The sequence below is a fragment of the Urocampus carinirostris genome, chromosome 3 (assembly GCF_059441175.1).
Source record: "Urocampus carinirostris isolate Australia breed hairy pipefish chromosome 3, RoL_Ucar_1.0, whole genome shotgun sequence".
In the NCBI taxonomy this organism is placed as follows: Eukaryota; Metazoa; Chordata; class Actinopteri; order Syngnathiformes; family Syngnathidae; genus Urocampus; species Urocampus carinirostris.
Genome location: NC_142351.1, coordinates 20,401,099 through 20,425,625, shown reverse-complemented (window position 1 = coordinate 20,425,625; position 24,527 = coordinate 20,401,099). Strand labels below are relative to the sequence as shown.

Sequence of the window (24,527 nt, the reverse complement as noted above, 5' to 3'; positions counted from 1 at the left end):
AGGCGGGCTCTCCTCATCCTCCGCAACAAGTACAGGCGCTGCTGTGCCCTCTTAACCAGTGATGCAGTGTTCACGGACCAGGTGAGTTTGTTTGTGATGTGCACCCCTAGGAACTTGATGCTGCTGACAACCTCTACAGCCTTGTTGTTGATGAAAAGTGGGGCATGGTTGGGCTGGTTTTTTCTGAGGTTGATGTCGTACTGTCTACATGTGTTTCACAATGTAGTGTGTCCTAGCATAGTGGATTTTTTTTTATATATTCTAGACACTGAGGGCTGGGAGAAACACAATTTTAATTATCGGTTTATTCTGCAGACTTGACATAGCCAAACTTGACTGACTCATTTTTAAAGTAAAGGAAATAGTTACTTTCCCTGGTTGCTTGTATTATAGAGTAACTCAGTTACTAAACAAGTTACACTTGGAAAGAAGTTGTGAGTATTTATAACTCATTACTTTTTTACAGTAACATGCTTAACACTGCTTGTGAGGCACAGCACAAATTTATTTATTCAAATAGATGAACCCATATCCAGTACCGGTCATCCATCACTGATATCACAGGAAACACCACCTGAAGTATTGATTTTGCGAAGTTATAATAATTTAGTCATTAAAGTACAGTTGCCTTTTTATTTTTTAGGGCCGAAGTTTGTGCCAAATCAGAATCCTTGGTTTCACTATCACCCTCTTCCACGAGGCAAGAGAACTGCGTGCCTCCCTCTCTATCTGAAGATGCTCAGCACAGTAATACATATTAATTCTATTAATAATATTCAAAACAGTGTGAAAATTCAGCATATTTAAAAAAAACAAATCAAAGTGATGTTGAAATTTAATATATTTCTAATTTTATTTCTTATGATAACAGGTGAGGCACAGCCTCACCTGCCTCCCCTGTCTGAATGTCACTGGTTTCAACGAGATTGTTATTGGAGTTGTTTCAAAACATAAACACTAGCAACAATTGTGATGCCAGCTCCTCTATTCAATAGGAATGTAAACACACTTTTTTAAGTCCCAGCTAATGTTGGGAAGTGAACCTTCATCAACAATAATTGCAGCCTATTGAAAAGTATAAAGTTTATTTCTTTGACCACATTTTTTAATTTGGCAACCCTCACAGAAGGAAAACTGATTGTTTGGATAAGGATAATTTGTGCACATTAGGGCAAAAACCCCACTTCCAAGGGATATTAAATAAACCTCAGTTTTTAGTCTGCATTTTGCACTTAAGCATTTATTACATAAATAATAAAGTCCAATTTACATATTTCACATAGAACCAAGGAATATTTACAACATATTCTTGGGAATCATATGCTATCAAAGAAAATGGGGTGCATGTAAAATGTTCTTTGATTATAAGGATAAGCAGCAGGGCAACATTATCAGCTGTCAAGGAAATTATCCAGAAGAAACCACACCGCGAACACGGTAGAGAAAATTAAGGTTCGTTTCAGGTCCTTTCTCTTGGCTTCCAGAAAACATCTTTGGTTGAGGCACTTGTGAAATTCTCAATCCTGTCACCAATTAATGATGGTGGTAAACCTACAGTGGAAAAGAGGCTTGAGCGTACTAGATAAGTGCTGTTACTGTTGTCCTCAGGAACCAGGGCAAAATGAAGCTTAAAAATTATATGGAGCCAAACACTGTTATTTGCCAGAGCCTGAGGTCAAAAGCTAGTATGAAATATCCTTGAGAAACTGATGTCATGCGAAAAAATATATTTATAGATGCCAAAGTACTACTTTAGTACAAATACAGCTTTCCAATTCACTTTAACTGAATTCTGTAGATCAAAGATGCCAGATTTCTGACAAGGCAATATTTTTTTTAGGTTTTTCAGTGGATCAATTAGCATATAAGGACGAGTTTATTGGCCATCACATTAGTTAAATGCTGTACATGTTCAATACTGCTATGGTCTTCAAGAACTTCAGAGCGGATGTCTTATTTAGAAAGAGAGGGGGTAAAACAAAAGCGGTGAGTCTTCGACGCACCAAAATGCTAATTTGCGGTCAGTGCTGTTCTACCAGCTGCTGCATGTCATCGCCTCTCACCTCTGTTTGCTGACCTTCGTCATTCTCAGCCGTAGGGACTCCCTGTAGGATAACGTCGGCGGTCATTGCTGCGCCATCCAAGACAGCGATAGTGCCGACCGGCTGCGCAATGGCGGCGTTTTGCGTGGTGGTCAGGGCCTGCAGCGTGCTTGGCAGTGTGACTAACTGGAACTGAGGACTGACCATCTTGACAAAGGTCGGGGAGACCATCGTGCCGCTCTCCGAAGACACGACCTCCTGGCCGGCCACGGCGGACAGCACCGTCAGGTTGGAGGCTTCGGCAGCCAACTCCGAGCCGTTGAGCGGCGAGGTCAGTAGTGTATAACCGGCCAGGTTCGGCGACACAGCGGATCCAGCCACGGTAAGATATTTGCCAAACGGCACGGCGCTCAGCTGGCCTAAGGGCAACGTGACCTGGACAGGCGCCGGGCCGATGGTCACCGGGACGGAAGCCGCACGGCTCACCCGGGAGCGTTTGGGCACCGGGATGCCGGCTGGGGGAGTGAGGTGTTGTGATTTGCTTTTCAGCTCCTTGGCCCGCTTGCTGTGATTGTCACAATGCTGCTCCAACGCTGTAGAACACAGTAGGGAGGCAAATATTGATATCAAGTCTTTATAAATACATGGCGCTTATTAACATCATAAAGAGTCCTGTCTTGTTTGATTACAGTTACTGTAGTACTGTAATGCAGTGTATATAAAACACACCTATGTACTGTAATACAGAGGTGTCGAACTGATTCGAGCTCAAGAGCCACAAGATAGAGAAAAATACTCTCAGAGGGACTGAACAACTAATCGAATAAAAAAAGTGCCTTTGCTGTAGGGCTGGGGATCCTTCGGAGGCTTACAATTAAATTTCAATTATGATTCAGTGGTGTAAGATTCAATAATCAAACGATGATTGATGGTTTTTTGCCTCAATTTAATTGATCTTGCATTGAGATTTCATCTCTTGTAGTGTTTGCCAACTGTGCATTTGTAAGAAAGCACAATAATAGTTGTATTCATTTCCACGCCAGTTTACTTACCTCGGGGAAACCCATTTAAAGGGACAAAGATAGAACACAAACACTAGCTTAAGTGCAATTGGTTTAAATGACTGATTTAATTTTTTAAAATAATTTGTCTTATTTTTTCTTTTTTTTCAAACGAAAAGTTTCCCCTGAATTTAGAAACTTCGTAATTAGATTTCAAAGCTATAGTAAAAAGGAGCAAAAGTTCTTTTAAAGAGTGGTGCGTCTTTTGTGGTGTCCTTAAAAAGCTGAAACAAAAAAAAATATATACTAAGTATGGGATGTGTTAACAATGCCCAACTGAGTTTTATGAGCCTTTAAATATAATTCCACCCCGCCCATCGCCTTTTATCAATGCTGTATCGAGCCACGTGACATATTAGGAAGCAGGAAAAGGAGAGGGGGCAGGAGAGTGATTTCATGCTCATCTCTGCATTTATTTGTCAGTGCAGCATGAAAATGGTAAAGGCCTGTTTCAAAAAGGGTCAAAACGCTAACCTAAACCCTCAAAATGGTGGAACAAAAAGAAGAGTTTATTCAAGCGCATCTAATCTGGGGCGGCAATAGCTCAGGAGGTAGAGCGATCGTTTTACGATTAAGCGATCCCAGTTCGAATCCCGGCTTGTCCGTGTTACATGTCGAAGTGTCCTTGGGTAAGACACTGAACCTCTAATACCCCCAATAAGCAGGTTAGCGCCTTACATGGCTGCACAGATCACGGCCGCTATTGGGAAACGTGAAGCACAATGTAAAGCGCTTTGGGAAGTCATTGACTTGAAAAGCGCTATATAAATGAAGATCATTTAATTTCAAGCGCATCTAATAAATGCACGTACTTGCACGCACAAAACAAGAAACTCCACTGAGGCTGCAATACTGACTTAAGCCTGAAGATGGCATAAGTGAATAGAACATTTTCAAATTCTGGAGAGCACCTTTAAATTTCTGCAAAGACACCCAGGTGCTATTTTTTTAAATGTTGCATTGTTTAATCTATGTGCATACCAATCATTTCCAATCACTAGGGATAGTAGTTTAGTAGCAAATGTTGCGGTCAAGAGAGACATTCAGGCAAAACACGCGAGTGCAATTGCATTGCCTTAAACAGCGCATCTATTACTTCAAACATAACATGGGCGTTTTCTCAAATGTTCTGTGGATGAAAAATGGTAGTATGCAACTACAGCTATAGTGGGTGGTTTGCTTCTATCAGACATATTTAAAACCGGCATGTCATTGTTTGTTGCAGCTCATTTTTCTCTCATTGTCAGCATTGCCTTGTGAGCCTTATTCAATACGTTGGCTTTCGGACATTTTAATACGCCAATCCCTCACTACACAGCCAATAAGATGTTTTGCTTCAAAAATCTGGCTGTGAGAATCCCAATCGGTTAAACAAAGCTCATTCATAAAATCAAAAACAATTCAATATACAGAACCGTATATTCATGACCATCAGATGGGCCAAACTAAAAGTTGCGATTTCAGTTGTGTGTGTCATTGGTTTATTGGCGCACACACACACACACACACACACACACACACACACACACACACACACACACACACACACACACACACACACACACACACACACACACACACACACACACACACACACACACACACACACACACACACACACACACACACACACACACACACACACACACACACACACACAACAAATTTGTAAAAAAAAAATTAATACTCTAATGTGCCCCTATAATTAGTTTAGAGCAAATAAGCCAAGCACATAAAGAACTACAACATTCCTCTTTCTCCCAAGTTATTTTTTTTCTTTCTTTTCCACAAACAAAAACTATTACAGTTGCCCGATTCAAATAACTCAGACCTATGGAATGGATGGAATGACGGCGTCCCTATATGGAAAGTTCTTGGATGTACCTATTCTGTACGTACCATAATTAAATCTGATAACATGAAGTTTGGAATGTAATTAAAACATCCAAAACTATGTATTGATAAAATAATATTCTCACCATACGTAATCATGTCGATTGGAGTGACATTCTCAAGGACAGAACATTACACATATTTCACACTTCTTTGGCTTTTTAACAACTTTAGCAATTTCAAACACTGTCATCCGATACTGGTGGTATCAGATGTCTGATGCCACGCCCAAGGAAGCATGATCCGGTCGAGCGTCACTGGTCCATGTAAAAGAGTGTCTGAGCGAAAGCCGCTCTACCTCGCCCATGCATGCCTGCACTGCTGCCTTGAGATCAGCACATGGGCCATAAGTTGCGACCACCCGAAGCAAGAGACCAAATCTCCCCACAACAACAAATAAGGAGACTGTTTCAAATCTAACTCCATGTTTGCTGGTTCTTGGGAAGGAGCGTTTTTTTCTGTACAAGGGAATCTCTCCTAAACAACTAGCATTATAGTGGGAAACTTACTTCTTGTGCTCGTAACTTCCAGACTTTCAATGGTTGAAAACTCCCGTAACCCCCGACCCCTGTCCTTTTTTTTCTATCATTGATTCTCTGTGTTGTTAATTTGTGTGTTCTATTTAAATCGGTTTGTTGTTTCCGTTTTGGGGGGATTAGTAATTCATATCAGAACTCCAAAAACTCAAAGCAATAACGTAATCTTAATTTTTATCAGTGTAGGAATTTCCAGCATCCTTCAGATTAAAAAAAAAGGTTTATGGTGAAGCACAAGCAACACCTAGAGGTAGATTTGTTAATAGATTGCAGTAAAGAATAATTTGTTTCAATCCTAATGATTTTAAAAATTAAAGCTAGAAAAGTCCCTACATTAGAGAAAATACAAAGTCAAACATCTGGAACATAACTAAAATAAATGGATGAACAAACACTCGGATGGTTGAGCTTGTACTTTGAATATTTGGAAGTTCTGACATTGTGGCTGATAGAGTCCAACACAGAATCCAGGGGGTGCTTTGCATGGGGCAGGTGTGTTTTTTGTGAACACGGCGACCTACTTCCAGGTGAGAGCATCAAATATAATTGAATTAAGTCGTTACCATTCCAAATACTATAATTTCCGGACTACATAAAGGTGTTTCTTTAGCGTCAGTCACGCTACCCCAAAAATGTAATAGGTATAAATAAAGTATACATGGAATTTGGAGCAATGTAGCTAGAGTCCATCTTGTGCTGTATGCTTTAAAATAGTGTATCTTTTCATGCTGAATTAATCATACATCCAAGCTTGTCGGCATCTCACGACACGCTGTCTGAGAATGGGCGTTACCCATCATGTCCCCGGTCAGTTCCTAACACAAGAACATTAATTCTGCCTTAGAGACATTAACATTTTGACATGTAAGTGAATTCTTGTTTTAGGAGGGGTTGTGAAAAACGCTTTTCATTTAATCGCTACTTAAAATGAAATATTCTCAATATTGTTTTTGTCGGCTTTTCACTGGCAACATAATCTGAATGACCCATTTGTTCATTTCAAATATTTTATGTGGCATTGGTTTGCCAATTTGTTTCAACACAGACTGACCAGTGAGGCTGCTGGTGTACTGCTCTCTGTACTGGTGCATCTGGCTCTTATGACTGCTCAGCACCTTCTTGACCAGATCCAGCATTCCGAAGTTGTGCACGATGCTGTCGAGTAAAGCAGCGTCTGACAAAATAAACAATTCCTTGTTAAATGTGGCGAATCTAAAATGAACCTTTTCAGGCAATTGTCTAACCTTTGACCTGCAGTGATGGCTCACACACTCTTTGGTGAAGGCCCTTTAGCACCTCTTGGAGTTCCTTTTGGAAGTCCTCAATTACCTCCTCCAGCAGCCCTGCATCCTTCAGTGCACGCCAGAATGACAAGGCATTTTCTGCACACACAAATACATTTTCACCAAGTGTAACGAGAAGCTATAATTCACGGCCACTAATTCTTTCTTAAATTGATGCGGGTGAAGATTTAAAATTACCTCCAACAGCTGTGGAGCCATCTGAAGGATTCTCTGACCTGGACTCTCCATTTACTATAATAGAAAGAGAATCCAGATTAAACATAAATCTAAGATTGTGTGAAAAACACATCCAAACCAATAATTTATCCAAGAAATTTATCTTTTGGATTCCTCAGTAACGTGAGCCTGTTGCTTTATGCTGCTGATAAGCCAGTCCTGTTATTTATATCTTCAAATAATAGCATCAATACCATTGTAAATTGAGAACTCAACATTTCTTTTACTATTTACCATTTATTTTATTATTGAGCATTGACCATAAATTGGATTGTATTTAAAACTACACTATGTTGTTGAAAAAATATACAATTTTACATTAAGCAACTGTAACTTATTCACGTATTTATAAAATACAAGAAGGAAAAAACTTTGGAAAAGGCTCACAGGAGGTAAGTATGGTGAGCTTCAGCTCTCTGACATGCCAAACTAGTTATGAAAACTGCTGATTAATTGTTTCAAACACTAAGATTCGATCTGCAACCTCAGTGGAACGGTTTAAATCTAGGCTTAAAACACACTTATTTTCTATAGCATATGAATAACCTATATTTTATGTTGACAATATCTGTATTTTTTGTTATTGCAACATCCGTTGCAGCCTGGTCATCCTGGAAGGGAGATGACCTCATGTGCGATCCCTTCTCAAGGTTTCTTCATTTTCCTCATGTTAAGACTTTTGAGATTTTCCTTGCCCTCATGTAGGTTTTACATCAGGGGATGGTGTAATAATAGTCTGTGGTTTGCAATAGTCTGTGGTCTATGCAGCCCTTTGAGACTCTTTGTGATTAAGGGCTATACAAATAAATATGACTTGACTTAAGACATACACCACTGTTGAAAAGTTTTGGGTACTTATTTTCAAATATAAATCATTATTTCTAACCTCATCAATGTCTGGACTATACTTTTTATTTATTTTTAAATTCGTCTGATTATTTTAAAAAGTGTGACTTTTCAGGGAAAACACTTGTCTGGTTGAACGGTAGTGTACATATTAAGTGCCTTTAATTGTTAGGCTGAATTTGGTAGATAAAATCATTCAAGAGGGTGCAAGATTCAGTCAAGGAAAACAACAGAAATACAAAAAGGTTACTTGATCTCATCAAGTCATTTCATATGAATACAATTACAGTTTATGCTCAAAGACTGAATTGTGCAATTTCAAATCCAACAACATACATCTGAATGCATGGTTGTCTGTTGCTCGCTGTGCATATCCCTGCACGTCCCATTTGCCACACCCCCAAACCTCTTCTGCATGGGCCCCCCAGGGATTCTTGCTTTGCCACTGCCTAGATCCATTGGTTAACACATACAGTGTATATGCATGCGTGTTAGCATTAACATGACTAAATTCCTTCATGGTTTTTCACTGAGCTTAGTGTGCAAGTAGGGCATGACTAACAGACCTCTACCAAGGATAAACAATGAGAGAATAAATGAGAAAAAATAGCTAATTGGTTAAAGATTGAGGGCACATATACAACACAATATATGCAGTGCTTTTGTTTTTTTAGTCATACAGGGGCGAGCCTAAAGTAAAAATCATCACGGACCGAAGCAGGAGATGCCGCCTCCTCTACTTACAGTCAGCAGTGGATGAAGTGGAAGCAGCCAGGTCAGCAGATTGGTCCAAGCTGGCGGCCAATTTGGTTCCCATCAGGTCAATTTTGGTGCTGCGGCAGGTGTTGGAGCACACCTTAGCATGATGATAAAATTCCAGTTCGCCAGAATCCATGATCTTCCTGTGGAATAAACACTGGTTAGGCATAGTCTTTGGGTTCACATGACGACCAAAGGGTGCAGAAATTAAGCTTAATCCCATTTCTTGCTCTTCACCCAACCACTTTGTCCGTTTTATCTCTCCCCTCCCCTTTCGACTTTGTTGGTGAGGGCAAAGGAATATTTCCTCAATGAATTCAAAACGTACTTGCCTTACAACGTCATCACCGAGATGACAATTTTTTATGCCAATTGACAATTGTTTATTCCTTTTTGTTTTCTTTTTCATTTAATGTCACTCACTCCAAAACTATTACATTGGAACTGGTTACAACTATTAACAGGAATGTTAAACTTGCAAAATAAATGTCCACAGAAACACTACAGTTCACTCTAGTTATTCTTCCTCGTTTTTAGGGGTGAACACTTTCCCTGTGCCTTTGTGCTTTATCTTGTTTTACAGCGCCCACTCCAGGAATTTTTGTTCCATAAGACAAAATGAACACATAATTGAGTAATTCCCTCCCTTATTGCTTCCAGTTGGTCAGTAATGCCGAGGGGCATGTTTAGTAAGAAGTTAGGGCACTGATCAATGTCCGCGCCCACTCCAGGATTTTTTTGTTCCATAAGACAAAATGAACACATAATTGAGTAATTCCCTCCCTTATTGCTTCCAGTTGGTCAGTAATGCCGAGGGGCATGTTTAGTAAGAAGTTAGTGTACAGATTAATGTCCCTGTTCTGTAAATACTGATCAATTTTAACTCATTTACTAATTATCCTGGAAACATACAGTAGTGGTACTGACAACATTATTATTACTGCACCATGATTGAATGTCTACAAATGGAATACCGGAAAATAAAAACAGTTCTCCTCAGGAGTACTAATATAAATTTTGCCACGATTCCAAAGAGAGAGCATCAGATGTTGCTGTTTGGTGCATACTTTTCCCAAACCACTTGGATTTTATCCTTACATAACATTTAAAATACACCTGTGAGTTTATTAGAGCCAAGATCCTCAACCGCCAGGCCATGGACCAGTACTGGGCCGTGGAATAATTAACACTCAGCCTCACCTCAACAGAAAAATATGGGTTCCATTGTTTTAAATTTGTTTTATTGGAATTATTTTTGACACCGCCTCGGTCACACTGATTGGTTAACTGGATGTTTGAGCCAGTGTGTTTAAATTAAGTCAGTGTGGTCGCAAGGGCTGACAGAGGATCCTGGCCCGTGTAAGCTATAACAAAGTATAAATCAACCGAACTTTTTGGTTTGGAATCGCTGTGTTAAACCCTGTTGAGCGGTTTGAAGCCTTTTCACGGTAACCTATATACTAGATATCTCCAACCTTTGTCAGGCTGAGAGGTGCTTTTTGTTACTGATTAGCGCAAAGAGGACCCAGTTTGAGATTTCTAAGATAAAGTATCATGTTATTACTTTGTTGTTACTACATTATTACCAGATTCATTTTTGGGAAGTAGAGTTAGACTTAGTCAACCACTGAAAAGAATAATTTTACTAAAAAAATCCCAAGCACTAGTGAGCTATTTTCAGAACAGGTCCGCAGGCACCTCAGCTATCCTTAGACGGCACTCTGGTGCCCGCAGGCACCAGGTGTGAGACCACTGCTAAAGACACTTATGCGAGTTCAATTTAACTTTGTCAAAAATTCGGTGCCTTTCCTTATGGGCTGAGGAGTGTCACCAGTTTGTCCGCTTTGTAAACAAGGTTTTGTAACAAAAGAATACTAAAATTTCAGGGATAATCTTTTACTCATAGTTTGCACTGGACATGTGGTACATTCACAGACCAAAAAGAGTTGAGGAACTCTCAAAATGAAAAAAAAAATTCCAAATCAGGTTAATGTTTTTGGTGGGTTGCAAATGTTTGACATTTAAGTAGATATTTGAAAGGAACTATATCAAATAGGCTCCAATTGATAACGGTCCCCGCATCACGATACTGCGAGCATGGTTGTGGAAACAGCTGCACATAAGGTGCTTGAAAAAGAGAAATAATGTTTATTAAGCCAGCGGGAAGCAGCATTAAAATCTGCATACTTCAGAAATGTGCGCAGTGCATTTCTTTTTGATGGTGTTTTTCAAGAAGCAGTGACCATTGAAAATGGCTAAAAGCTCAAAAAGGCTGATTCACTTGAATATACCTCCTTTAAATGAAAACGTAATTCGTTCCAATTTTGATAGACGCACTCTTTCAGGGTACCATATATTTTAACTTGTCAACACTTTTTTGTATGTTTGACAACTGCATTTCCTTCTGTGTGTCGCTCCTTTTTCTTTCTGTATATACACTGGTGTTCAACCATTCAAATGTAATTGACCAGACCTGAGCATGGTGCCGTTGAGTCTGATGGCTCTTTTCCAGTCCTTCAGTGTAGACTTGCCTGCGAGGCAGACAAACTCCTTCGGGCTTATTAGCTCATCATTAAACTAGAGAAAACAACACACAGGAGGCACATTTTTCTCTCAGATGAATTCTAATGTGTATTAACTACAAATGGGAGTCTGGTCATTTGGGATCCGATGGCGTTTCATAAGTGTATTCAATCCCTAACAGCAAGCACAGGAAGCTTTTGGCTATACAAGTGTCTTGAATGACGTTGGCAAGGTCATGTGCTTCATTGAAACGTGACAACATGATTTTAGACAACTTGCCCCATTTAGTTTGTATAACATGTCTCCAATAAATCATTGCAACTAAAATTGACATAGAGAAGTTTTCATTATTGACAATTTAAGCAAAAACTAAGGCTATTACTTCTACAACAACTATTATTTAGTAGCCTAGATGGTAAGGCGCCCGCTTTGAGACTGGGAGGTCGGTGGTTCGCGCCCCGGCCGAGTCATTCCTAAGACTTAAAAAGAGGTCGGCGGCGCCCTCTGTTGGCTGCGGCTGCATCGGCTCGCTACAACGGGTCAGGTGCAATCGACATTTCGTTCTGTGTACATTGTTACACAGAATGACAATACAAGGAAATTATTATTATTATTATTATTATTATTATTATTATTATTTCCCTTTCAGGAGTGCAAGACCAGGATTTACTATTGTAGTGTGGGGTTGCTCACTTAGAACTGTGAATATTAATTAAAACAGAGACTGTTGTGCTATTGTTGCTGTATCATTCAAGTTTCTGTCTTTGTAACATCATTTTCCCCCTTCAGTATTGCGACTCCTGCAAAAAGTATTATGCATTTACTCATTAGCATCGTATGTACCTGTACACATTTTACATTAATCCCAGGGCAAACAAACTTCTTCCACACTAGAGTAGCTGTAGCATCTCCACACGTGATGGGGTAGAATACATCAGCTTCAACATCCACCTCTTCTGTTATTTTGACTGCACAAAAACAGGAATCAAATTGACAGAACCGGCTAAGAGAAAACATGAATACCCCACGCTAAGCTCACATTCAAACATAACAGCTAATACTATCAAAGTACTTGAACACATCATACTGTACGTTGTGCGGTCGAGGCCCATTCATTTCTCAAATCAAATTTTGGACTCCTTTATCTTGTTAGAATCACATTAACTTACATACTCTATGAGTTGACACTTGATAACATTTGAAGAGTTATTCAGATCAACTTGTAAGACAAACTTTTCAATAAAACCCCTCTGGATGAATACATCTAAATGACATTGATAATATAAAATGAGGTGAGTTTACCGATCATTGCTTCTTCATTGGACATAGAATCTGTTTTACTCGTACTTTCAGTTTCCACTTGAGTTACAGTGAGAACCTGCTCTCTGAAAAGATATACAGAATAAAAACAAATCATGCAGGAGAATCCATTCATGCTGGTGATTGTCTCGATACAAACCCTTGCTGATGGTTGAGGTGTGTAGTAGTCACTTCAACTTCTTTATCGTCCTCTGTCACAGGGAGGTCGCCAACGGCTTCTTCAGAAACTGCCATGATCAAAACCTCACAAATTTCTTGTATTTTAGCCTTAGTAGAGGTTATGTTGCAAACTACGGAAGAAAAACAGACTACAATTAAAATTTGTTTGTCGATAACACAGCTAACTACTAATATAGTATTTCTTAATTTGAGTTATTGTGATGTCTATTAACATTAGATGATTTTCTTTTGGAATTTTCAGCTAAAGCTTACCCTGTTTGTCAATGATGTTCCACAGATAGCGGATAACTAGCAGAAGAAACGCTAGCACCCCTTGTCACTAAGAAATTAAATATTATTCATTTATAGCGGAAACACAAAACTCAAGCACAGCGAGTTGCTTTCCATTTATGTGTGACGAAATCACAAAATACTTTTAAAGTATAAATCCCCATATTTGACTTTTCAAGTAAACGTTTCCGGTGCGGCTTCTTCTTTTAATTATAATGGCGAATCAAAACCCAGAATCAGAGATTGTCGCCCCCTATTGTCGTTTTTTTTAAATAAACGTGTACTGTATGCTGTATTCCAAACCAATAGATGTCGCAAAACAATTGAGCGTCTTGGTAAATGTCGTTGTAAGAACAAAACAAAAAGAAGAAGATGGGGATGACTGAAAGTGGACAAAAATTTTAAGTCATGAATTAAACACAAAGTGCTGGAATCAAGTGAAACGCATGAGGCGAATTCGTCATCATGGCTAACTCCGTCTGGTCAAATAAAATATTGCAGCTACTTCACCGAATGAATAACTTTTACCTGCCAGGTAAATGCTTCAAATCGTGTTGCGTTTACGTGCTCCAATAACTCTACGTATCGTCCGTAGGCTCATGTCGTGCAGAATGTCTTCGTTTCGAGGTTGAAGGGATCAAAATTGGGTGGATTTTGCCGCACGTTGCATTGTTGTTGCAGAAATACGATGATGTGTTCCAACTGTCACGCGATGGCGCACTGTCGCTGTGCAAAAACTTGGATTCTCACGATAAACGCTCCGAAGCGATGGACGTCGTTTTATCAAAACTTCGACACGATTCCTCACTGCGCTGCCTCAAAGGTTGGAGAGACGAGGTGAGAATCCGTCACCATTATCATAGAAATTACCACTTGATATTACTTTATCATAATAGTACATTTCTCTTAGTATTCCGGTGACTATCCATCCATTATCTGCACTGCTTATCCTCAGTAGGGTCGCGGGGGTGCTGGAGCCCAACGCAGCTATCTTCGGGCAGTGGGCAGGGGACGCATTGAATTGGTTGCCTGCCACACGCACAAGAGACAGACAACTCACTCGCTCGTTCGCACTGGGACAACTTTCGCCAGACAATTAACCAGACCTGCATGTTTTTAGAATGTGGGAGGAAACGCAAGCACAGGGAGAACATGCAAACTCCACACAGGAAGGTTCGATCTCATGACCTCAGAACTGCGCCGCAAACGCGCTAACCATTCACCCGCCGTGCTGCCCCCATTGACTTTTGGAGATTGGTTAATACAGGTGTTTGTGTCTGGTGATGCACAGTCAGATTGACTGAGCCCACATCTTATTCATCGTTTGATTAACAGAGCAAGAAAGCAATATATGAAATGTAGGCAGGGTTGGGTAGGGTTACTTTAACTTGATTACTTTCAATTACTTTTGGATTACTCCACTACCAAATATGCTAATAAAAGACAAAGAAACTAAATATGAATAAAATTATTAAATTTTGTGCAGGCTTGGGGAGTAACAGAATACATGGAACGGCAAAAATGATGTTGGCAAGCTGTTTGGATTTATTTCCATTTTGTTTCTGTCGCATTTTATGTTAGTTTTGCCGGAGATCAAAGAGATCAAAGCCAGGAGAGAAAGCTTACCACGTGTTGTGAGTCATCATTTTATTCATATTTAGTTTCTTTTGTCTTTTATTAGCATATTTGGTATTGGAGTAATCCAAAAGTAATTGAAAGTAATCCAGTTAAAGTAACCCTACCCAATCCTTAATGTAGCGCACAAAAATGTTTTTATTGGCTTACCTTAAAAGAGCTGTAGAGAATTTCAAATTTTGTTACTCCCTGTTGCCATCTTTTGGCTTGTGTCATCATTGCAGCCATAGTCTGCTCATTCATGATGCACATGCAAGTACCGTACGTTTATTTTCTAGACGCACTTGAATTAACTCTTCTTTTTCTTTAACTAACTACGCCTTGGCCTCCTCTGCTGGACGAAAGTGGTCCTACAACTTTCATCGTCACATCTGATTTGTTTGGACTCGTATTTGCGTTAATTTAACATATTTAGTGGCTCATAAATCACACGATACAATGAATCAATCACGTAATTAGTTGCCAACTTTTTTAATATTCGATTTTTATCAATTTCATCAATTAGTTGTTGCAGCCCTAATGATAACACTACGCAAGCTTAACCACTATTTTATCCATTGGTATTCGGAGTAGGCATGCAAACTTCTATACATGTTTTTAATAACAATAGTCAGATAGTTCAGTCAAACTTATTACTTCGCACCACAATGGCCAAAATTTTACAAACTCTCCACATGTGTGAATTACTCTTAATTTAACTCAAACCGAGCATCTAGTTCAAACACTTTTTATTGAGTTTTAGTGAGTTTTTAGTATTGTATATTTTTTAATTGAATTTTTTCATTATACACATTATAAGATGATTTGTATTTCCTTTTTTTTTTTGAGGGGGGGCTAGGGTTGGGGCATTTATGAGTTACTAGCATTTCAGCTAAACTTCACAGTGAGAATGGTACTCATGGCAATAAGAGTCTTCTAATCTTTTTTTGTTTATATTTTGCCTGCCGAACCTCCGGTGTGGAGTTTGCATGTTCTCCCCGTGCTTGCGTGGGTTTCCTCCGGGCACTCTGGTTTCCTCCCACATTTCCCCAAAAAAACCATGCATGCCAGGTTAGTTGGCCGGTCCAAATTGTCCCTAAATGAGAACAACAAGTCAGTTCTCTGTCCCTGTGTGCCCTGCGACTGGCTGGCAACCAGTTCAGGGTGTCCCCTGCCCTCTGCCCGAAGATAGCTGGAATGGGCTCCAGCACCCCCGCGACCCTACTGAGGATAAGCGGTACAGATAATGGTCGGATGGATGGATATTTTGCCTGCTTCTGTGTAACAAAGTATAACTTGATTTAAGATATCCATTTATAGTTATTGGTTTGTGTTTTATGTTCTCTCAGAGGTACAACGTAATGGACAAATTCTCGGATCCCCCAATGATGTGGATGGAAAGAGCAGCTACCAGTAAGTCACCAAGTTGCACTGTTGCATGTTGTAAAGGTTAAAACTTGAGATTGTATTGGGATAAAGAACACACTCTGAGTCTGAAGTTAGGTTTTTGATAGCCCTTCCATCCAAGGCGGGCGCTTCCAAGATCGGCTCAGTAAGGAGTCACGCTCCGCCTGTGGCTAGAGACTAGTTTATTGGAAATAACAGGCATCAAACAACACTTCTGATTAATTTTGCTTAATAGTTAGCGGGTCCTAAGAGGATGCAATTGTTACCTCTTCCCCGGACTTCCCAGCACCAAAGTGAAGGCCATCTTGATTAATTGTTAGCAGGCCCCAAGAGGATACAATTGTTGCAAGAATACAAAAAGCACCTGGATATAATCTTTGTCTTTGTTAAGCTACTTTTGAGGATAAAATCATACAAATGCACATTCCAACTATAATCAAACTATGATTTCCCTTACATATCCTTTTTCTCCTCATTGTTTTGCATCTGATAGGCCTTTTTGGGGTTAAGCGTTATGGAGTGCATATCAACGGTTACACTGTTGGCAAAAGCGGGGACATCTGTATGTGGCTGGCACGCCGATCTGCCACCAAGCAGACCTATCCTGGATTACTTGACAACATGGTGAGCAGAAATGCATCGTTTTCCCACACTGAGACTACCAGGTCGTGCAAGAGCACCTGTCCTTTTAGGGTTTATTTTTTTGTTTTAATTTTTTATAATTACTGGGGCAGAAATGACTAAGTCTTTACAAAAGTTTGACTGTTATTCCTTGTGCAGATTGTCTATTTTATTGTTTGCATAGTTCACTCTGATCCACAAGGCCACACTGCAGACAAACTTCCTATGTGTCATTCTAAAGACCCATAATAAGACCATATTAGATAGATAGATAGATAGATAGATACTTTGTTCATACCCGAAGGGAAATTCACATTTCCAGCAGCATCCCTGAGCTGAGAACAATCGAGAACAATCGAAAATAACACGGGAGCTGCTATTAGCAACTCTAGTTGTTATGTGAACAAAAACAAGTTTCTTTAGAGCTATATTAATTAACTACATGAATGTGCAGGGAATGGCATTACTAAAAAAACTTAAATTGTACTTATTCGGTCACACACAGCACTGATAGACAACCATGGTCGTGAAACGGTATAAACTAGAAATTCATCAAAGGTGGGGTTCGTCATTTGTGGTGTCCAAGTTAAAAACTAAATATTAAGTATGTGTTAACAATGTCCAAATGAGTTCAAAGAGCACTTGTGTTCTATTTTCTAGTGCGCCTAGAGCAGGGGTGTCAAACTCATTTTAACTCGGGAACCACACGATAGAACAAACATTCTGTCGGGGGCCGGACTAGTAGATTAAAGAAAAAGAAAAAGAGAGATAAAGAAATAAGAAAGGGAGGGAGGGAAAAAGGAGAGAAAGCATGGGACAAAGAAAGAAAAAGAGAGAGAGGGGGAGAGCATGAGAAACAAAAGATAAAAAGTGTTGACAGAGGGGGAAAAGTAAGGGGGCGGAAGAAAGAAAACCAAAGAGAAATAGAAAGACAGAAGGAGAGAAAGGAGAAAAGAAAGAGTGAAGGGTATGAAGAGAGAAAGAGAAAAGAGAGAAAAGGAAAAAAGGAAGTTAGAGCAAAAGAGGTTAAAAGACACAGAGAAAGAAAGAGACAAAGAGCAACAAAGGAAGAGGAAAAGAGAGACACAGAGAGTGAAAGAGACAGAGGCAGAGTTGGAGAAAAGGGGTGGAAAAGAAAGAGAGAGAGAGAAATAAATACAAGTACAGTGTCTTTGTGAGAGGCACCTGGCTTTGGCAACATCAAGTTGACATATTTCAACCTGCAGCTTGTTTTTCTCTTGAGCTTCTCTGAGTATTGTCTCGCGGGCCGGATTCAATCCCTTAGCGGGCCTGATCTGGCCCGCGGGCCGCCTCTTTGACACCTGTGGCCTAGAGGAATGGGGGCTAGGGGGAGTGCTGGAGAGTGACTTCATGTTGGTACCCTCAGTCTTTTCTTTCATTTATATTTGTTAGTGTAGCATAGAAATTGCAAAAGTAAGAAAGGGCCTGCTTTTAGTAGAGTCCAAACGCCAACCTTAACCCCAAAACAATGGAAAAAAAAATTCATTCTAGAGCGTCGAAGAAATGCACGTACTTGCATGCACATCATGAATATGCTTACTCTGGCAGCGTTTTTGACTTTGAGACAGTAGATGGCGACAAAAAGTAACTAATTCCGTACAATGTGAAGACATCCGGGATTATTTGAACAATCCTTGTCTGATGGCGTCAACAATATTAATGAAATCTTCACCTCACAATCATTCCCAATTAAACACTGTAACTGACAGTTAACAGTGAGCTTCAAATACATGATAATAATGCAAAAATAAGGAAAAAACCTGTTTGAGCAATTCACTAAATATGCCTTGTATCCTTGAAGGCTGCAGGTGGCCTGGCTGCTGGCATGAGCATCAAGCACACTCTTCTGAAAGAATGTCAGGAAGAGGCATGTGTCCCAGAAGAAATTGCAGAAATGGCCCGCCCTGTATCCACAGTAAGGTAAGTGTGTACATATTTCATGGATCTAAGTAAAATATCACTGTCTGTCACTTAACATTTTGAGTGATCAAAAAAGTAAACATCAATTAACAATTTCTTTAACCTGGGGAAAATTCCACCAGCTGTATTTTGGCCACATGTATCCAATTACCGTTTTTTCCGCACTATAAGGCGCACCTAAAAGCCTTTATTTTTTTCAAAAGCTGACCATGCGCCTTAATTCGCAAAGTCTTCCAACTAACTTGCAGCCGCCGACTAGATTTTCTCCCGAACGCCAAGTAGTCCGCGGTGTATGCTGGGATTTATTTACCGGCGTTTCATTGGCTAACCAATGTGTCAATCATCATTTGAATAGATCACTATTGGCTAAAGTTATTCGGAGGTCAAGGGGAGGATCATTTTTATCATTTACAGGCTGGCATTGGCTTAAACGGCAAAACAAAGCCTGCAATTGGCCTAAAAAGACGTGTCAATCATCAGTTGAATCGATCACTATTGGCTAAAGTTATTCGGAGGTCAAGGGGCGGATCCTTTTTATCATTTACAGGCTGCCATAGGCTTAAACGGCAAAACAAAGCCTGCAGTTGGCCGAAAAAGATGAATGTGTATAGCACGTGGTTGACGGCTTACAGAAAGCATTTTTTACTATTCTGCATTTGTAAATATTTTATTCTCCTGGATTTACTACACTCACGGATATAAGCGGACCACGTCTGCACATTATTATGAACACAACGACTTCGGTGAGCTACTCCGGCTATATATATTATCCCTGTATCTTGTTTCAGACTGAACTCAATGTTTCTGTGATAAGCGGTGCAGATAATGGATGGAATGGAGTGTCTATTTTTAAATTAAACTCAATTCCAAGTGTTTATTGTCATATGCACAGTAAAGTTGCGAGCGAAAAAGAAAATAGAAACTAAGGAATGGTTGGCATTTCTTGAATCCCAAGACTTTAACCTTCCGAATGATGGAACGATGCATTTGAGTGACATCGTACGGACACCGCATCCGCACGTGTTCTCGACACGTATTTGCGTCTTGGCAAGCTTTGGGAATGTTAAGGGGGTAATAAGTTTGACTGAACTATCTGACTGTTTTGTCCACGTTCCCATTGTAGCGCCTTTTAATCCGGTGCGTCTTATGTATGTCAAAAATAGGACCAAAAACTATTTTTTCGGGGTGCGCCCTATAACCCAGTGCGCCTTATAGTGCGGAAAATACGGTACATTCATTGTTTTGTATATTTATTTTCAAATTATGACTAAGAACACTGTCTGGGAAAATTAAATTCAACCAAAATGAGGACATTACTGTCATCAGGTTTCAAGCCAAGAATACCCCTCATTGTAGAAACTAATATAGGTTGGAAATTTCCTTTTAAAATGCATTTACTACTATATTTTGCAGACGACAGAAGCTGCCCTATTTAATAACGAGATAGGTTCAGGACAATTGTTCGTAAGTTAAATTTGTCTGTAAGTTGCTTCTTTGCTATATTTTGTATGTTTAAGGTTTATATAAGTATGTTTGAGGCTTGTATAAGTAACCTGTATTGTTTTGTACTATAAAATAAAAAAATATAAACTAATAAGCTCTATAAAGATAAATTAAGTTGACTTTAACTTACTTTTGGAAGAGGCGCTTCAAGAGTTAGGCGTCTTCCTCCTCCGTGGTGGAAAGTAGCTGGAAAAAAGTGTTCCGACCATTTTATCAACCGCATCACGCTTTCCTATTACACTTTCAAAAGAAACGGTTTCGCCTTTTCTTTACACTTTACACCAACCATATTAAATGGGTGCACGAGATATTAAACAATAAAAACGTCTAAGTACTTAGCTCGCTAGAGATACAGTACACATACTGTAGTATGTTTACACACAAACTAGGAAGTAGAAGCCGGATTTCTTCTTCATGGTGGATGCTGGGTCACCTCTCACAGCGCCACTACTGTCCTGGACTCGGAAAAGGGTGCACATATATACAAAATCTAACTTACAACAATGTCCAGATATTTTTCGACATCCCGAAACAAATGTTCTTATCTTCCGTTGTACATAAGTCGAATGGTCGTAAGTAGGGGAGCGTCTATAAAAGGTGCACCTAGTTACGTAAATTGGCCAGAAACTTAAAAGTGCGCCTTAAAATCTGGTGCGCCTTATACACCGGAAAATACGCTGGATAATACTGTACATGCATAGTTATTAAATGATTCAGTAACTGTTCTGCCTCTGGGAAACATGTAGAGTTGTATTCGAGTGACCTCTTGTGATTACATGTTAATTATTTCAACCAATGACGAAAGGGGTTCTTATAATATCTAAAGTGCAACAGTAGTATCTCTTTGTCTTTATCCAATTCAGACAACAGTTCGTATCCTTTTAATTGGGTGTGTTTAAGAACTTGGAAATAAATCATGTTTAGTTCACAATGGAGCGCCCTCTTTTAGTTAATGTGTTAATTATTTGTTGCTTACAGTAAAAAAGAAAAGAAAAATGCAGTGCTTTTGACGACAGCACAGACACAGACTTTCGAGGGATCGTTGTGAATCTTTTTTCGTTGTTCCACGTCGTTTTGAGCGTTTGTAATTGAAACAATTGAAAAGTTAATTGAGAAATAAAATATTGCATGTTGAAGTTGATCTGTGTCCCCCCTTGTTGAATCATTCTGAAAAAATATTAATCGTTAAAAATCAGCTGGGAAAATACGGTGTTTTGGAAAATCTCTTTATTGTATTTATACGGTGGCTTTTTAATACTCCAACTAATTAATATTGAAGATGAGTGAGCACCACTGATTGTTTTGTTCACCAGCTACACCTACGAAGACGGAGAAGGGGTGTTTTCCGAGTGTCAGTTTGTGTTCGATTTAGAACTTCCTCCTTCCTTTAAGCCCAGAGTAGGCGACGGAGAAGTCCAAGAATTCTATCTCCTACCCATTGAAAAGGTGAGAGTATCACTAGTTTCACTTAAAGAACCAGTTTCAAATATATATTTTTGTTGAAAAATATTTTCTACAGGTAAAAGAACTAGTGGCCACAGAGGATTTCAAACCCAACTGTGCAATGGTGGTTTTAGATTTTCTCATCAGACATTCTTTCATTGAGCCCGACAGAGGTCAGTTACGTTTGATAATGTCTAGTGTGCATATCCAATCCCTTGTCCTGTTCGGACTAAGTCTTAATGTATTTCTTGTCTTTTCAGAACCCTTTTACCAGGATTTTCTGTCTGGGCTCCATCAAGCAATATAGCTGCTAAAGCTCTAACCAGTGGTGGGCTGTCATTGCCTGCAAGGTCTTGAGTGTTGACCTAAGAACATCTTAATGATTTGATGTTATTATATTGTGTCCATGAATACTTAATAAATAATTTCAAAGTCCAAGATTATTTTTATTTCTCTCCCTCTGGTTGCGCTGCTTCAAGATGTGTGCTTTCATATTTCAGCATTCAACCAATCCTATTTAAGCCATTACTTTTTGCCATAGGCCTTCACATAGACTTCTGAAGGCTGTGAGACATAACATCAGGGGCGGCAGTAGCTCAGGAGGTAGAGCGATCGTTTTCGGATTAAGGGATCCCAGTTCGAATCCTGGCTTGTCTGTGTTGCATGCCGAAGTGTCCTTGGGTAAGACACTGAACCCCCAATTCCCCCAATAAGCAGGTTAGTGCCTTACATGGCTGCACAGATCATGGCCGCTATTGGGAAATGTGAAGCACAATGTAATGCGCTTTGGGAAGTCATTGACTTGAAAAGCGCTATATAAATGCAGATCATTTCATTTAATTTCATTTGTTGAGCCAATCAGATTTTGAATTGGCATCTGAGTGCCTCCTTGCGTCACCCGTTTCACAAATTACAATTGGCTATGGGCCGGTAACAGAAGTTTCACTGCGAAAACGAGAAGAAAGAATTCCTGTGTCCACAGACATTTCCACAGAAGTTGAATAAAAACCCATGCCCGAAATATGACCAGACAATCTTGACTTTTAGCAACAGCTTTGATGGCAATAGAAAATGACTTCTTGATGGAACAAAAAAGCAATGAAAATCTGTACAAGAGAGTAATTGAAATCTTCTCGAGGAAAGAAAAGTTTTTGGTGAGTAAAATGTGGCTATATTCCCCAATAGTATTACATTTTTATTAAATTATTATTCATGCTTTTTTATATGTGTCACAGCTGTAGCTACAGTAAATGTTTCAAGCCATAAAATAGTTACTAAGAGTTGGATTGATTTGGCCTTTTGAAGGCCTAGGTGTGATATGCACAGTCCACCACGGGTTCTGACCCATATTTTTCAGATAGATACCCAAGTCTTGATTAGAAATCAATGCCAATATCACATACTGATATCATTAACACATAACATTCACTTTCCTTTGCAAGAAGTATCTTTACTCCGGTCATTCCTTGATATTTGATACTTATCTTAATTATTTTAATGCAATTTTATTCAATGTATTATTTATTTACTGTATATACAGCCTTAGAAATGGCTTTTTGACTTCTGAATGACTCGGAAAAAAAACCCAAAATGAAGGTTCTGAAGTGGCCAAGTCAAAGTCTGCATTTAAATCCCATTGAGATTGCTCTGGTGTGGCCTTAAATGGGCAGTTGATGCTAGAAGACCCTCCAATATGGCTGATTTGATAATCTGGGGGACAAATACTTATTCAAGGCACTGTAAATCAGTACCACACAGTACCGTCTTATCCGGGCTGTGCGGCCTGGTGCTAGAGTTTGGTCCACATTGCGGCAGTGGCTCAGAAGGTAGAGCGTTCGTCTTCGGATCAAGGGATCCCAGTTCGAATCCTGGCTCGTCCTTGCTACATGTCGAAGTGTCCTTGATCCCCTAATACCCCCAATAAGCAGGTTAGCCCCTTACATGGCTGCAAGGCTGTTATAGGGAAATGTGGAGCAAATTGTAAAGCGCTTTGGGAAGTCATTGACTTGAAAAGCGCTATATAAAATGCAAATCATTTCATTTCATTGCCGGCAGTAAGTCTGATCTGTTTCCAGTCGGAGTTGGACTCAGCCAAGGCTGCCCTTTGTCACAGATTCTGTTCACAACTGTAATGGACAGAATTTCTAGGCGCAGCCTTGGCGAGGAAGGGGTCCGGTGTGGAAGCCTCAGCATTGCATCTCCACTCTTTGCAGATGACGTGGTACTGTTGGCTTCCTCAAGCCGTAATCCCAGTGGAGCAGTTCGCAGCTGAGTGTGAATCGGCTAGGATGAAGATCAGCTACTTCAAGTCCGAGATCATGGTTCTTAGCCGGAAAAGGGTGGCATGCTCGGTCCAAGTCAAGTATTTTATCCTTCCTCAAGTGTAGGAGTTCAAGTATCTTGGGGTCTTGTTCACAAGTGATGGGAAGGATTGAACGGGAGATCAACATTCGGATCAGTGCAGCGTCATGCAGACCCTGTACCGGCCCGTCGTGGTGAAGGAGCTAAGCTGAAAGGCAAAGCTCTCAGTTTACAGGTCGATCTACGTTTCTACCTTCACCTGTGGTCATGAATTGTGGGTCATGACAGAAAGAACAATATCCTGGATATAAGCATCGTAATTAATTTCCTCCCCAGGGTGGCTGGGCTCTCCCTTGGAGATAGGGTGAGAAGCTCGGTCATCTAGGGGGGACTCAGTGTAGAGCCGCTGCTACTCCACATTGAGAGGAGGCAGTTGAGGTCGCTCTGCATCTGATAAGGATGCCTACTGGACGCCACCTGGCATGTCCCACCGAGATCGGCTCCCGGGAACGACCCAGGACACGTTGGAGGGACTACATGCCTCGGGATCTCGCTGGATGAAGTGGCTGAGGCTAGGGTGATCTGGGCTTCCCTGCTGAGGCTGCTGCCCCCACGACCTGACCCCGGATAAGCGGAAGAAAATGGATGGATGTTGTCACTATGTTATTACAAGGTTAATGATTGGAAGTTGAGTTAAATAGACTCGGTCAACAACTAAAATATATTTTCACAATAACCCAGGACTGG

General features: G+C 40.0%; 2 protein-coding genes across 2 annotated transcripts; one reads left to right on the top strand and one right to left on the bottom strand.

The window, feature by feature from the left end:
* Window positions 1–1,224: 1,224 nt before the first annotated feature.
* gmeb2 (glucocorticoid modulatory element binding protein 2) lies at window positions 1,225–13,067 on the bottom strand. Its single transcript, XM_088329728.1, has 10 exons — window positions 13,043–13,067; window positions 12,640–12,790; window positions 12,483–12,565; window positions 12,024–12,148; window positions 11,131–11,234; window positions 8,643–8,800; window positions 7,014–7,067; window positions 6,777–6,914; window positions 6,584–6,706; window positions 1,225–2,635 (listed from the first exon to the last, which is right to left on the bottom strand). Exons 1-10 carry the CDS (start codon window positions 13,065–13,067, stop codon window positions 2,022–2,024), a joined length of 1,575 nt encoding a protein of 524 aa, XP_088185854.1. The 3' UTR covers window positions 1,225–2,021.
* A 184-nt stretch (window positions 13,068–13,251) lies between these two features.
* tpk2 (thiamin pyrophosphokinase 2) lies at window positions 13,252–21,913 on the top strand. Its single transcript, XM_088330986.1, has 8 exons — window positions 13,252–13,485; window positions 13,546–13,787; window positions 15,914–15,977; window positions 16,465–16,595; window positions 18,415–18,533; window positions 21,350–21,482; window positions 21,556–21,652; window positions 21,740–21,913. The coding sequence occupies exons 1-8, from the start codon at window positions 13,416–13,418 to the stop codon at window positions 21,784–21,786; spliced, it is 903 nt and encodes a 300-aa protein (XP_088187112.1). The 5' UTR covers window positions 13,252–13,415; the 3' UTR covers window positions 21,787–21,913.
* The last annotated feature ends 2,614 nt before the right edge of the window (window positions 21,914–24,527 follow it).

Bases quoted from the DNA above. Each gene is read 5' to 3' on its own strand.
- gmeb2 (XM_088329728.1), bottom strand. From the start codon at position 13,067: ATGGAAAGCAACTCGCTGTGCTTGA. The intron at 12,566-12,639 runs GTTTGTATCGAG...ATATCTTTTCAG, and splicing joins CACCTCAACCATCAGCAAGG to AGAGCAGGTTCTCACTGTAA. The intron at 8,801-11,130 runs GTCTGGTCAATT...TTTATTCCACAG, and splicing joins CTCAACGGCACCATGCTCAG to GAAGATCATGGATTCTGGCG.
- tpk2 (XM_088330986.1), top strand. From the start codon at position 13,416: ATGGCTAACTCCGTCTGGTCAAATAAAATATTGCAGCTACTTCACCGA. The intron at 15,978-16,464 runs GTAAGTCACCAA...TGCATCTGATAG, and splicing joins GATGGAAAGAGCAGCTACCA to GCCTTTTTGGGGTTAAGCGT. The intron at 21,483-21,555 runs GTGAGAGTATCA...TATTTTCTACAG, and splicing joins ATCTCCTACCCATTGAAAAG to GTAAAAGAACTAGTGGCCAC.